Below are 16631 nucleotides of genomic sequence, written 5' to 3'. Positions count from 1 at the left end.
CAGTCATCCCTCATAAAATCCCCGGAAAATTCAGACACATCGACCCTGGCTTGATTATACAAACAAAGGAGCACCACAACCCTGGCCTGAGTATATAAACAAAAGACCCCTACCACCTATTAGCCTATAATTACTGTAGCTGCCCTGGCCTGGGGCTCGGTAAGAGGGGAGTCGGGTCACCATGCGTGTCGGTATTACATTACAACTGTGCATAGGGTGGCTTCATTTGACACGGACAGTTAATTTTGTGATTACAACTAGGATACACCACTTCAATAACAAACACTGGTCAAATCTGTCAACAAGATTTACTCACATGAAAGCCAATATTGCCTTTCTTAATCGTAGCTGTCGATACTAGCGTTTGTACTGCCGCCATCTTTAATTAGTCAATACTAATAAAAAGTCGTAAACTGACACAAATATTCGGATTTCAATTTGGGTCAGAAAAAAATATTTTGGTTTTAAGAAGTAAGACTATAACATGAAATAATTAGTAGTAACACAAATATAATTAATTAATTAATTATTGTGTATTCTTTTTCTTTATTTATGAAAGAAAGGGAGATAATTTGATAGATACATATAGCATTATTTCAGAACAAAATTAAAAAAAAAAAAATCTATAAGACCATTTTGAGTTATATTTTGTGTGTGGGTCCACAAATCATTAAATATTAAACCCTTCAGATTTATAAAGTTTATGCATTTATTTAACTTCTGACTGGTCTTCTGAATGCCCTGTTCAATGACAATTTATTTATGGCAGTTTTAAGTAAATTGGTTGGTGCAATAATTTTGACCTGTTTATAAAGGCAACCTGTCTATAGTGACCGTTTTTCTGCCTCCCCTTGGGCGGTCGCTATAGACAGGTTTGACTGTATATGGTTATAGTGTGGTAATCCGAACTGCTTTAAAGATTAATGAAGTCCAGACTCTCTAAGGTCTGAAAGACCTCAAGAATTGCTTTTAGAACATGCATTCATCACTTTATGACTAGTAGCGATTCAAAGGAATTACCTCTATTTCACCTATTGGGCCCCGCCCCTTTGGCCCCTCGGGGGTCAGAGTCACTATTTATGCAAAATCTGTTCCCCTTCCCCAAAGATGTTTCTGACCAAATTGGGTTCAAATCCATTCATAACTTTATAACAAGTAGCAATTTAAAGGAATTACCTCTATTTCCCCTATTGGGCCCCGCCCCTTTGGCCCCTCTGGGGTCAGAGCTACCATTTATGCAAAATCTGTTCCCCTTCCCCCAAGGATGTTTCTGACCAAATTGGGTTCAAATCCACTCATAACTTTATGACTAGTAGCGATTTAAAGGAATTACCTCTATTTCCCCTATTGGGCCCTGCCCCTTTTCCCCCCTTCGTGGTCAGAGCCACCATTTATGCAAAATCTGTTCCCCTTTCCCCAAAGATGTTTCTGACCAAATTGGGTTCAAATCCATTCATAACTTATGACAAGTAGCAATTTAAAGGAATTACCTCTATTTCCCCTATTGGGCCCCGCCCCTTTGGCCCCTCTGGGGTCAGAGCTACCATTTATGCAAAATCTGTTCCCCTTCCCCCAAGGATGTTTCTGACCAAATTGGGTTCAAATCCACTCATAACTTTATGACTAGTAGCGATTTAAAGGAATTACCTCTATTTCCCCTATTGGGCCCCGCCCTTTTGGCCCCTCTGGGGTCAGAGTCACCATTTATGCAAAATCTGTTCCCCTTCTGCCAAGGATGTTTCTGGCCAAATTTGGTCAAAATCCAATAAGAACTTTTTGACTAGTAGCGATTTGAAGCAAATGTTGACGGACGGACGACGGACGCTGCGCCATGACATAAGCTCACCGGACCTTCGGTCCAGGTGAGCTAAAAAAACAATCCTGAACCAACCTAAGTAACAAACCAAAGAAGCATGTATCAGTTTTATCATAGATTTATTGAACAGATGTTGACCACCTTGTTGGTGATGTATCTTACCAGCACACACGACATAATAAACATTCAATGTTGAGGAAAACTTGTTCAGTTGCACCAGACCTAAACTTCACAGAAGTAGCCAGTTCACTTCCTTCACCTATTTAATGCAAACAGAACAAAAGGCCAAAAGGGCCTCCATTGCTCACCTGGATATTTTATAAATTGTGGTAAATGATGATTGTTCATCATTACAGTACTAGTATTAGTTTCAAACTTTTATATCGGAGACCTTCCATTTACACAAAATTTGGCCCATTCACCCTAAAATTATCAGGACCCAATTTAATCAAGACAAAAATATTTAGATAAAAATCTTTCTACTGTTGAGCCCACCTCTCTGCCTCACAAAGGGCCAGACACAAGAATCTGCAGTGTTTCAGAAGGAAATGTTGATAAAAGGTTTAGATTCGGGTGAGCTCCAGTATAAGATTTCTATATGTATTGCATATATAAAATATTGTCCAAACATCATTTAATATAATTTCAATAAATGCTTCACAAACCAATACAAATACGGAATGACATTAGATTTTGTTATACCCTAAAACTGTTTAGTATACTAGATGTTTTGAAATTCTATGGCACAAAAATTGCATTCAACAAAATGTACAATGAGTCCGATCTACATAGGTCCATTAAAAACCCACAATTCTAAATACTCTACTTTCTAGTGGAGTCCATAGCGTTCCTTCATTGTTCTTTGTACATTGTCTTCATACATTGTATTGTCTCAAAATGCCTGGATCTCCTAAGCTATTGTTCTTTGTACATTATATTGTCTAAAAAAATGCCCATACATTATTGTCCTTTAATGTGATATCATGTAAAACTGTTTTGCACATTGATTGGAGCTTGACTAAATTTTTACAAATATATTCCCAAAAATGCCCATATCTTTTCAACAATAAAATCTGTATTGAACAGTTGACTGCAAGCATTCACTAGACATTTACATCCTGTATATAAATATAGGCCGATGAAATAATTTCATATTAAATCCTGTACTTTATGTAAACAATAGATATAGTTCACTTGACATCTCGTCCATCATATACACATTTGTATATAATACACCGTAATTGACCTACCAAAATGTTTGGAGTAGTTTATGAACGTGAACAATTTTTTGGGATAGCAATTTGGTCTGCTAGTCTGAACTAAAATCCATAAAGACTTTTTATTGCTATACTTGTTTGGAAGATAATCAACCATAAAGACTTTTTATTGCTATACTTGTTTGGAAGATAATCAACAAAACATCTCATCGGGATGAAATTTTGATTGTAGGTAATGAGATCTGGAAAGTCGCCCAGCTACACCACAAGGTAGTGGGACCATTAATACACTGTAGATGTCAATTTATTGATTTTTATGTTTGAATACAGCACCACATGCAAAGTAATATTCTCATTCATAAATGTATCAAAACTACTATAAACATCAGAAGTTATTTCCAAGTATAACATGACTTTAATCCTTTTGGATTTTGCATAGTAGTGAAACCGTTCAAGTTGAATGCATTACGATCATAGAAAAGTGGCATTGTCTTTTAATTACTTCACACTCTAGATTAAGTATGAATATTCTTATTGTACATTTTCAAAAATTAAAATTGATTATTTGAGGACGGAACACATGCCCTGTGACATGTAATATTAATAAATCTACTATTTGGTGTGTGAACTGTTGATAAAATAATCTACTCTATTAGCTTTCTACATCCTTAAAATGATGCCCACAATTGTTCTTCGCTGTAAATGCCATGTCAATCAAATTCCAGGCTTTAATGACATTATACTTTTATAAATGTACAAGTTTCTTGCAATACAATGCAGTTCATTATTGAAAGTATACGTATTCCCGATTTGATAAAAATAGAATATATAGATATATAATTATGTAACTGGTTCGGAACCATGTAAAATTTGATAAAATCAAAGTAATAGGGCATAAATAAATACATTTGTTACAAATTATATAGGAATTTACAATATATCACAGTCTATATGTTTATCACACTAAAATCTAGACACCACAACTACATACATCAAATCTTTACCATGGCTACACATCAGTTACAAGGTAATATCAATGGTGCAATAATGTACATGTATTGTCTACTGAAACCAAAATCACCAGACACATTGATATTTATAGGAAATATATCTAGCAACTGCGATTTTGATACAGCCTGCCCAATTCCCACCTTCGTGTTCATTGACCAAAAATTAGACTTGTAATAAGATCTAACAACACCATCTTGTATAATACTCTTTTTTTTATTGGTTGACTAATGATGTCATTGATCAGTTTTCATTGGCTTATATTTGAAGGGGAATCTTGTACTGCAGTGTATATCGTAGAGAAGTCTAATTTTGATTACACCGAGTAAAATATGGCAAAATATTAAAGATGCTACATCACTGACCATTTATACAGCTCTCACAAAAATGTAGTAAATGACACACACTGTATAGAAATGTAATTATAGCTCTTTATCAAAGATACTAGTGCCCTACAGTACTTGTTCTGTCTGTCCAGAAGTTCGTCCACCCACACGTTTTGTTCCTGCCTAATATTTACTCTAGTATTTATTGACCGATTTACATGAACTTGAGATGCTCAGTTCACAAAAATACAGAGGTCATATTTTGTATCATTTAAGTGATGAATATTTTGATATGACATTCAATAATGAAGTAATTAAACAAAGAGTCAGCTGACTAAAGAAGGACAAACCACTGGGTCAGAGGACATAAGACAAATTCTGTATCTTTTTACAGATTAACATTTTTTGGTGAAATGAAGCAAAGTTGGTCGGAATTAAACAAGAAGTCAACTGACCAAAAGTTTGTGGGTCACGAGATAAAAGGTAAAGGTCATTTGGGGACAAAGTAACTCTATGACTGGCTTGTATTGGGGAAGGTATTTAGGGTTTAAATACCAGGTAAAACAACTGGAAGCTAACAAATATGGAGGAGGAAGGAAAGGAGTCGCATCATAGTACGTACATGATGATGTTAACAATAAATGATAGATAATAAGTGTCCTAAAGTGACCGCTTATAAAACTGAAAGGCAGAGTATGATAAAGTCAGGGCGCAATTAGTAAGTCATTCATTTTAAAAGAATAGTGTAAATTATGTAACTCAGGGCGGTAATAGTGTAACTTTTAGAGGGTGGTAATAGTTTAACTTTTAGAGGGCGGTAATAGTGTAACTTTTAGAGGGTGGTAATAGTACAACATATGTAACTTTTGGTATTGTATGGTACAACAGCATTTTTTCTTGTTTTCAGTTGATCATATTAATAACTATGTCAGAGATGTAGCACCTCTAAAAAAAATATGCCAAAAACCCAAAATAGCCATTACAGAAAAATTTAACCAGTAACTGGGGTGATCACTTATGTTGAACTTTTGTTTACGTAACATACTTTAACTAAATTTTAACCTGTCGTAGGTTAATTAGATGGGTCATTTTGGGCCACAAAACACTTGTGTTGATAGGACTATAACATGTTTACTTCATGCCATTATTGACAAATGCTGATAATGGTATTGATTCATCTTTAATACAAAAATGCCAACAACAGTCCTTGTGCAGAACAACTAAAAGTATATTAAAGATAATCAAATTTATCATCATATGTAAGATTCATACAATAAATTTGAAGGCTTCCTTTTAAACATCTATTAAACAACTTCTCTGTTTATACCATAGCAACCTATCTCTGGTTACAAATAAACATATTAAAATCAGACAAAACATGAAAATATCAGCTCAACAGAAGATTAACATCACAGTAGTTTTTACACATAAATTTTAGCTCTCCAAATTGTTAGGATAGCAATTAAAGACTAAAACATGTATGACATATAAAAGATAATAAATTAACGAGATTCTAAAACTAGCTATACCAGTAGCTATTGGCTTAAAACAACACATCTGCAGAATTGTTTGCATGTCAGATGTACAACTTAAAACACAGTAATTATTGATCACAATTATAAATCTACATCAGATTTACTTAAAGCAGGCTATACACTTCAAATTACTTAGTCCAATGTAAAATTTTGAGATTTCACTTTTAAAAAGAACTAAAATTTAAATTGAATGATAATAAGAAATATAGCTGTATGTATTCAGCTATTTTCCCTTGTATGACACGAGAGCAGTCGATCAAGGGCACAAGGTCAGTGGTTAAGGAAGTGAGGTCAAAGATGAGATACGTCTGGATACCAATTCAGTCAATGAAGGACAGATCAATTGATCAAGGAGAAAAGATCAGTCAAATAAAAGGTCACATGATCAATTACCAAGGACAGGAGAAGGTCAGTAAATCAAGGTCAGTTAGTCAAGGATAAGATCAATCATAGACATGGTCAAGATATCAAGGACACAAGGTCAGATGATCAAGGATGCAATGTCAGGACACAAGGTCAGAAAAATCAGGAACATGAGGTCCGGCCATCAAGGACACAAGGTCAATCGATAAAGGACAGTCGCAAGGTCAGTCAATCAAGGACAGACACGAGGTCAGTCAATCAAGGACAGACTCAATGTCGGTCAATCAAGGACTAACACGAGGTCAGTCAATCAAGGACAGTCACAAGGTCAGTCAATCAAGGACAGACAATGTCGGTCAATCAAGGACAGACACAAGGTCCGTCAATCAAGGACAGACACAATGTCGGTCAATCAAGGACAGACACAATGTCGGTCAATCAAGGACTAACACGAGGTCAGTCAATCAAGGACAGTCACAAGGTCAGTCAATCAAGGACAGACACAATGACGGTCAATCAAGGACTAACACGAGGTCAGTCAATCAAGAACGGACACGAGGTCAGTCATTCAAGGACAGAAAATCGGGGGATCAAGGTCAAAAGGTCAGTTTACAATAAGATCAATCATAGACAATGTCAGGAGATCATGTATGTGAGGTGATTAAGGACACAAGGTCATTTGGAGATAAGATCAGTAAGTCACAGTTTATCTAGCAGACCAGCATAGGAAATGACTGAAAGAATCCATGCACTTGCTTTTTTCATACAAATGTTCAGTCTTAAGATGCCTCGTGGGGGAAGAGCTGCATAATATAGGTAATCAGTCTATCCAGAAGACAGTGAGTTTACTTGGAGCCTGGTGATGTCTTTGTACCTTGGAGGACTGGGTCAGCCTTTTGTAATCATATGTCATTGGACTGGGTGTAGCCTTCAACAACAATCAAAACACATGTTAGTCCAAAATCATGACTAAATGTCTCCTCTCAATGAAAAATTTGAACATGAAAAATTCACTGTATAAAGACTACAAACTGTTCTATGTGACTACTCCAGTGTGACTACTCCTATGTTACCATTCCCGTATGACTACTCCTGTGACTCCTATGTGACTACTCCCGTGTGACTACTCCTGTGTGACTACTCCTGTGTGACTACTCTTGTGACTCCTATGTGACTACTCCCGTGTGACTACTCCTGTGTGACTACTCCCGTGTGTCTACTGTGTGACTACTCCTGTGTGACTTCTGTGTGACTACTCCCGTGTGACTATTTCTGTGTGACTACTCCTGTGTGTCTACTGTGTGACTACTCCTGTGTGACTACACCTATGTGACAACTCCTGTGTGACTTCTGTGTGACTACTGTGTGACTACTCCTGTGTGACAACTCCTGTTTGACTTCCGTGTGACTACTCCCGTGTGACTACTCCTGTGTGACTACACCTATGTGACAACTCCTGTGTGACTTCTGTGTGACTACTGTGTAACTACTGTGTGACTACACCTATGTGACAACTCCTGTGTGACTTCTGTGTGACTACTGTGTAACTACTGTGTGACTACTCCCGTGTGACTACTCCCGTGTGACTACTCCCGTGTGACTACTCCCATGTGACTACTTCTGTGTAACTACTCCTGTGTGACTACTCCTGTGTGACTACTCCCGTGTGACTACTCCTGTGTGACTACACCTATGTGACAACTCCTGTGTGACTTCTGTGTGACTACTGTGTAACTACTGTGTGACTACACCTATGTGACAACTCCTGTGTGACTTCTGTGTGACTACTGTGTAACTACTGTGTGACTACTCCTGTGTGACTACTCCCGTGTGACTACTCCCGTGTGACTACTCCCGTGTGACTACTCCCATGTGACTACTCCTGTGTGACTACTATGTGACTACTCCTGTGTGACTTCTCCTGTTTGTCTACTCCTGTGTGACTACTCCTGTGACTCCTATGTGACTACTCCCGTGTGACTACTCCTGTGTGACTACTCCCGTGTGTCTACTGTGTGACTACTCCTGTGTGACTTCTGTGTGACTACTCCCGTGTGACTACTCCTGTGTGACTACTCCTGTGACTCCTATGTGACTACTCCCGTGTGACTACTCCTGTGTGACTACTCCCGTGTGTCTACTGTGTGACTACTCCTGTGTGACTACTCCCGTGTGACTATTTCTGTGTGACTACTCCTGTGTGTCTACTGTGTGACTACTCCTGTGTGACTACTCCCGTGTGACTACTCCTGGGACTCCTATGTGACTACTCCTGTGTGACTACACCTATGTGACAACTCCTGTGTGACTACTGTGTAACTACTGTGTGACTACTCCTGTGTGACAACTCCTGTTTGACTTCCGTGTGACTACTCCTGTGTGACTACACCTATGTGACAACTCCTGTGTGACTTCTGTGTGACTACTGTGTAACTACTGTGTGACTACACCTATGTGACAACTCCTGTATGACTTGTGTGACTACTGTGTAACTACTGTGACTACTCCCATGTGACTACTTCTGTGTAACTACTCCTGTGTGACTACTCCCGTGTGACTACTCCCGTGTGACTACTCCCATGTGACTACTCCTGTGTGACTACTATGTGACTACTCCTGTGTGACTTCTCCTGTTTGTCTACTCCTGTGTGACTACTCCTGTGACTCCTATGTGACTACTCCCGTGTGACTACTCCTGTGTGACTACTCCCGTGTGTCTACTGTGTGACTACTCCTGTGTGACTTCTGTGTGACTACTCCCGTGTGACTATTTCTGTGTGACTACTCCTGTGTGTCTACTGTGTTACTCCTGTGTGACTACTCCCGTGTGACTACTCCTGGGACTCCTATGTGACTACTCCCGTGTGACTTCTCCTGTGTGACTACTCCCGTGTGACTATTCCTGTGTGACTACTCCCGTATGACTACTCCTGTGTGACTACTCCTGTGTGACTTCTGTGTGACTACTCCCGTGTGACTACTCCCGTGTGACTATTCCTGTGTGACTACACCTATGTGACAACTCCTGTGTGACTTCTGTGTGACTACTGTGTAACTACTGTGTGACTACACCTATGTGACAACTCCTGTGTGACTTGTGTGACTACTGTGTAACTACTGTGTGACTACTCCTGTGTGACTACTCCTGTGTGACTACTCCTGTGTGACTACTCCTGTGTGACTACTCCTATGTGACTACTCCCGTGTGACTACTCCTGTTTGTCTACTCCTGTGTGACTACTCCTGTGACTCCTATGTGACTACTCCTGTGTGACTACTCCCGTGTGACTACTCCCGTTTGACTACTCCTGTGTGACTACTCCTGTGTGACTTGTGTTACTACTCCTGTGTGACTACTCCTGTGTGACTACTCCCGTGTGACTACTCCCGTTTGACTACTCCTGTGTGACTACTCCTGTGTGACTTCTGTGTAACTACTCCTTTGTGACTACTGTGTGACTACTCCTGTGTGACTACTCCCGTGTGACTACTCCCGTGTGACTACTCCCGTTTGACTTCTGTGTAACTACTCCTGTGTGACTACTCCCGTGTGACTACTCCCGTGTGACTACACCTATGTGACTACTCCCGTGTGACTACTCCCGTGTGACTACTCCCGTGTGACTACTCCCGTGTGACTACTCCCGTGTGACTACTCCCGTTTGACTTCTGTGTAACTACTCCTGTGTGACTACTCCCGTGTGACTACTCCCGTGTGACTACTCCTGTGTGACTACTCCTGTGTGACTACTCCTGTGTGACTACTCCCGTGTGACTACTCCCGTGTGACTACTCCTGTGTGACTACTCCTGTGACTCCTATGTGACTACTCCCGTGTGACTACTCCTGTGTGACTACTCCCGTGTGTCTACTGTGTGACTACTCCTGTGTGACTTCTGTGTGACTACTCCCGTGTGACTATTTCTGTGTGACTACTCCTGTGTGTCTACTCTGTGACTACTCCTGTGTGACTACTCCTGTGTGACTACACCTATGTGACAACTCCTGTGTGACTTCTGTGTGACTACTGTGTAACTACTGTGTGACTACTCCTGTGTGACAACTCCTGTTTGACTTCCGTGTGACTACTCCCGTGTGACTACTCCTGTGTGACTACACCTATGTGACAACTCCTGTGTGACTTCTGTGTGACTACTGTGTAACTACTGTGTGACTACACCTATGTGACAACTTCTGTGTGACTACTGTGTACCTACTGTGTGACTACTCCCGTGTGACTACTCCCGTGTGACTACTCCCATGTGACTACTTCTGTGTAACTACTCCTGTGTGACTACTCCCGTGTGACTACTCCCGTGTGACTACTCCTGTGTGACTACACCTATGTGACAACTCCTGTGTGACTTCTGTGTGACTACTGTGTAACTACTGTGTGACTACACCTATGTGACAACTCCTGTGTGACTTCTGTGTGACTACTGTGTAACTCCTGTGTGACTACTCCTGTGTGACTACTCCTGTGTGACTACTCCCGTGTGACTACTCCCGTGTGACTACTCCTGTGTGACTACTCCCGTGTGACTACTCCTGTGTGACTATTCCCGTGTGACTACTCCCGTGTGACTACTCCTGTGTGACTACTCCCGTGTGACTACTCCCGTGTGACTACTCCTGTTTGACTTCTGTGTGACTACTCCTGTGTGACTATTCCTGTGTGACTACTCCTGTGTGACTATTCCTGTGTGACTACTCCTGTGTGACTACTCCCGTGTGACTACTCCCGTGTGACTACTCCTGTTTGACTTCTGTGTGACTACTCCCGTGTGACTACTCCCGTGTGACTACTCCCGTGTGACTACTCCTGTTTGACTTCCGTGTGACTACTCCTGTGTGACTTCTCCTGTGACTTCTTTGTGACTACTCCTGTGTGACTACTCCTGTGTGACTACTCCTGTGACTTATGTGTGACTACTCCTGTGTGACTACTCCTGTGTGACTTCTCCTGTGTGACTACTCCCGTGTGACTACTCCCGTGTGACTACTCCCGTGTGACTATTCCTGTGTGACTACTCCCGTATGACTACTCCTGTGTGACTACTCCTGTGTGACTTCTGTGTGACTACTCCCATGTGACTACTCCCGTGTGACTACTCCTATGTGACTACTCCTGTGACTCCTATGTGACTACTCCTGTGTGACTACTCCCGTGTGTCTACTGTGTGACTACTCCCGTGTGTCTACTGTGTGACTACTCCTGTGTGACTACTCCTGTGTGACTACTCCCGTGTGACTACTGTGTGACTACTCCCGTGTGTCTACTGTGTGACTACTCTCGTGTGACTACTCCTGTGTGACTACTCCTGTGACTCCTATGTGACTACTCCTGTGTGACTACTCCCGTGTGTCTACTGTGTGACTACTCCCGTGTGTCTACTGTGTGACTACTCCTGTGTGACTACTCCTGTGTGACTACTCCTGTGTGACTACTCCTGTGTGACTACTCCCGTGTGACTACCGTGTGACTACTCCTGTGTGACTACTCCTGTGTGACTACTCTTGTGTGACTACTCCTGTGTGACTACTCCTGTGACTTCTGTGTGACTACTCCCGTGTGACTACTCCCGTTTGTCTACTCCTGTGTGACTTCTGTGTGACTACTCCTGTGTGACTACTGTGTGACTACTCCTGTGTGACTACTCCTGTGTGACTACTCCCATGTGACTATTCTGGTGTATATAAGGTTTAGGAGTATGTTTCCTGTTGCTATACTTACTCTCGCGGAGTTGAAGCGACTTCTGTCATTGCCTGGTAGGTCCCTAAGGGTGATCGGAATGTCTGTGTTGTCGAGTAAATTGTTGTTGTGTCTGCTGTAAGTGACAAAAAAGACTTAGTTTAAAGGACATATTTTCCTGCTAATAATTTTTACTGAACACAGGCTTTCAGATGTAGTCAATTCCAAAGCCAAATTAATTAAACAACAGTATGGTAGTAGCTTCATTTTACATATAAAATATCAGAGAGTATGGAACTTCATTAATCCAGAGATTATCCTCTGTAGACATATATATAATGGTCACTGATCAAAGTATTTATTTCAACTGGCACTGTCTAAAAATGAAAGACATGCATGCTAAAACAACATATTTTCTAATACTGCTGTACATTTTGGTCAAATTATTTATTTCTGTAATGGTTGAGTAATTTTCAAAAGTGTGAAATGTTCAGAATTAGTTTAGAAGATGCATCAGTAAAGATCACTGTTAAATAAACACCAGTACGTAGTTTATAAAATGTGACAAACTACAGGTAGATTTGTTAGGAAATAATGAAGGAAAACAAAAATAAGTAAAAAATACAAATGTTTAGATGTGTAATGGATATATATACATTTGATAGGAATGATAAACTTAATTGGTTAAATGTTGTAAAACATGCACAGTTTTAGGTTGTCTACATAAAAATTCATGAAAAATTGAGAAATACATCATAAATTCTTTCATAATCCATAGCATAATTATCACAATATTCTGTACATAATTATCACAATATTCTGTACATAATTATCACAATATTCTGTACATAATTATCGCAATATTCTGTACATAATTATCACAATATTCTGTACAATTTTAACAACTGATCAATGAATCACAAACATCTGAAACACACAGCTTCCTTCTGGCCTCCATGTTCCACCAAACTATCACACTTTATGTTAAGTCAGATTTGTGTAGATGATGGATGAACAAGACACCTAGTCCATATCGCTCGTGTCCATATCACTTGTGTCCATATCACTCGTGTCCATATTGCTCGTGTCCATATCACTCATCTTTTTCTTATATGAACTAGTCTAGATATGCTGGTCTCCTACGATTCAATGATCCAAACAGCTATGATAACACAAGGTTAAGGCAAGAACACAAAAGATTGTATGTTACGTTTAAACTGATCAGGTGAAATTGAAAATTAGCTACAATGAGAGGAGAGGGTGGCCAGTTTGGGATGGTGCATCCTGTCGGCCCAGATGCCAAACTATCTTCAACTTCCTTCATATGTAAATATGCTATAAAAGATTATTGTAAACTTTTTGTCCCAACCCTCCAAACCAATGTAGACACAACATTTATTCATAACACATTCCCATCATCTATGATCAATTTAATCAAAACCTTTCCAGCTGTTCTAGAATAGAAAACTTTCAATGGGAAAAGTTGGGCACACAATGAAGGTTACTTTAAGGTTCACTTGGCTCTCCTTACTTTGTACAAAGTGAGCCAATATCACCGGTGATGTGGAACCACACCAAATCAGCACACATGATTGGTCTGTAGGCCTCCCAGTCAACATACATACAAAACCACACGATTGGTCTGTAGGCCTCCCAGTCAACATACATACAAAACCACACGATTGGTCTGTAGGCCTCCCAGTCAACGTGCATACAAAACCACACGATTGGTCTGTAGGCCTCCCAGTCAACGTGCATACAAAACCACACGATTGGTCTGTAGGCCTCCCAGTCAACATGCATACAAAACCACACATGATTGGTCTGCAGGCCTCCCAGTCAACATACATACAAAACCACACGATTGGTCTGTAGGCCTCCCAGTCAACATGCATACAAAACCACACCAGATCAGCACACATGATTGGTCTGCAGGCCTCCCAGTCAACATACATACAAAACCACACATGATTGGTCTGCAGGCCTCCCAGTCAACGTGCATACAAAACCACACATGATTGGTCTGTAGGCCTCCCAGTCAACATACATACAAAACCACACATGATTGGTCTGTAGGCCTCCCAGTCAACATGCATACAAAACCACACATGATTGGTCTGCAGGCCTCTTAGTCAATATGCATACAAAACCACAACAGCTGATGAGTTATGATGAAGTTTCTCGGTCACTTTCGTCTGACAGGAATTATTAATAGCCATGATGTCACCTCAAGCTTTGTGGTCACTCTTGTGGTCTGTTTGGCATTAGAGGTCAATGATAATGTCATGCACAAATCCAAGTTCACCTGAAGCCAGGCACTTCTGTTAATTAAGTGATGACAGCAGAAATCTTACACTGGGCTTTTGAGGTGATCCTTTTGAAAATTGTTTCATAAGTATAGCAGTCTTTTTCTCATCCCCACGGACTTCAAACACTCCCAGACAACGTGAAGTAGCACTCTGCTGGGATGAAGCCACCCGCAGTGGCTTCTGGCTACCTGACTGTGCATTCTGTTTAACACAAAAATACTCTCTTGATATTACTTTTGTGTGTAAGGGAAACATAGCTAGATGTACAATATGTACAAGTGTGATAACAAGATTACATGTAAGGATGATATACACAGTATCTAGTCAGTACACTGACTGATGATATACACAGTATCTAGTCAATACACTGACTGGTGATATACACAGTATCTAGTCAATACACTGACTGGTGATATACACAGTATCTAGTCAGTACACTGACTGGTGATATACACAGTATCTAGTCAGTACACTGACTGATGATATACACAGTATCTAGTCCGTACACTGACTGGTGATATACACAGTATCTAGTCAGTACACTGACTGATGATATACACAGTATCTAGTCCGTACACTGACGATGATATACACAGTATCTAGTCAGTACACTGTCTGATGATATACACAGTATCTCGTCAGTACACTGACTGATGATATACACAGTATCTAGTCAGTACACTGACTGATGATATACATAGTATCTAGTCAGTACACTGACTGGTGATATACACAGTATCTAGTCAGTACACTGACTGGTGATATACACAGTATCTAGTCAGTACACTGACTGATGATATACACAGTATCTAGTCAGTACACTGTCTGATGATATACACAGTATCTAGTCAGTACATTGACGGATGATATACACAGTATCTAGTCAGTACACTGACGGATGATATACACAGTATCTAGTCAGTACACTGACTGGTGATATACACAGTATCTAGTCAGTACACTGACTGATGATATACACAGTATCTAGTCAGTACACTGACTGATGATATACACACAGTATCTAGTCAGTACACCGACGGATGATATACACAGTATCTAGTCAGTACACTGTCTGATGATATACACAGTATCTAGTCAGTACACTGTCTGATGATATACACAGTATCTAGTCAGTACATTGACGGATGATATACACAGTATCTAGTCAGTACACTGTCTGATGATATACACAGTATCTAGTCAGTACATTGACGGATGATATACACAGTATCTAGTCAGTACACTGTCTGATGATATACACAGTATCTAGTCAGTACACTGTCTGATGATATACACAGTATCTAGTCAGTACACTGACTGGTGATATACACAGTATCTAGTCAGTACACTGACTGATGATATACACAGTATCTAGTCAGTACACTGACTGATGATATACACAGTATCTAGTCAGTACATTGACGGATGATATACACAGTATCTAGTCAGTACACTGACTGATGATATACACAGTATCTAGTCAGTACACTGACTGATGATATACACAGTATCTAGTGAGTACACTGACTGATGATATACACAGTATCTAGTCAGTACACTGACTGGTGATATACACAGTATCTAGTCAGTACACTTGACTGATGATATACACAGTATCTAGTCAGTACACTGACTGGTGATATACAGGAGGATATGTAAGGTATGTTTCCATGTTGTCCATAACCATATATATAAAAAGAACCTTCTTCCCTTTGGAAAAAAAAGAATGTAAAAATAATCTTATTAAAACAACTAAAAGGTTATATCTCAATTGTCAAATGATGACATCAAACTTCAGTATTACCAATGTGTATGACTATAATATAAAACGTTTATTACTTAAAACCCACGCTTTACATGCAATATACATTGTACATTTATCAGAATAAAAATTAAAATGATGGAAAGAAAGAGAAATCTTACAATTGATCTTTTCACAATAGGTGGAAGACTCTAACAAAACAAATACATTTCATCTTAGATGTACCTCTGGGAATTATTGTTTGCATTAATTATATCACAACAAAAGTAACAATTAATGAAAATTACACTCTGAAATAATTAAAGTTTAAATCAATAAACACAAACTCAGCGGAATTTTAAAAAAATCTACTCATTATTTAGAGTGTTATGAACTACTGTATTTCAATCACTGGATAAAATGGAAAGAGGTTAACAAGAGTACTGAGGACCTGGATTTCAATACTGGATAATGGATGGATGTTAACAAGAGTCCAGAGGACCTGAATTTCAATCCCTGGATGATATAATAGATGGATTTTTAACAAGAGTACTGAGGACCTGGAAAGCTCACCTGGATATTGAGGGAGTAATGGAAAAATTCTCTTGGTCATGGTAATGTTAC

General features: G+C 39.7%; 1 protein-coding gene across 1 annotated transcript in view; it reads right to left on the bottom strand.

The window, feature by feature from the left end:
- Positions 1–1918: 1918 nt before the first annotated feature.
- Positions 1919–16631, bottom strand: part of LOC117324913 (cytosolic carboxypeptidase-like protein 5) — a gene marked incomplete in the record, with an annotated part of 52783 nt that continues 38070 nt past the window's right edge. The window contains 2 exon segments of the mRNA XM_033880752.1: positions 1919–7193; positions 12000–12093. Coding sequence (XP_033736643.1) covers positions 7086–7193; positions 12000–12093 — 202 coding nt within the window.

Source organism: Pecten maximus, chromosome 4 (genome assembly GCF_902652985.1).
Source record: "Pecten maximus chromosome 4, xPecMax1.1, whole genome shotgun sequence".
Taxonomy (NCBI): domain Eukaryota; kingdom Metazoa; phylum Mollusca; class Bivalvia; order Pectinida; family Pectinidae; genus Pecten; species Pecten maximus.
This window is presented reverse-complemented; position numbering and strand designations above follow the sequence as displayed.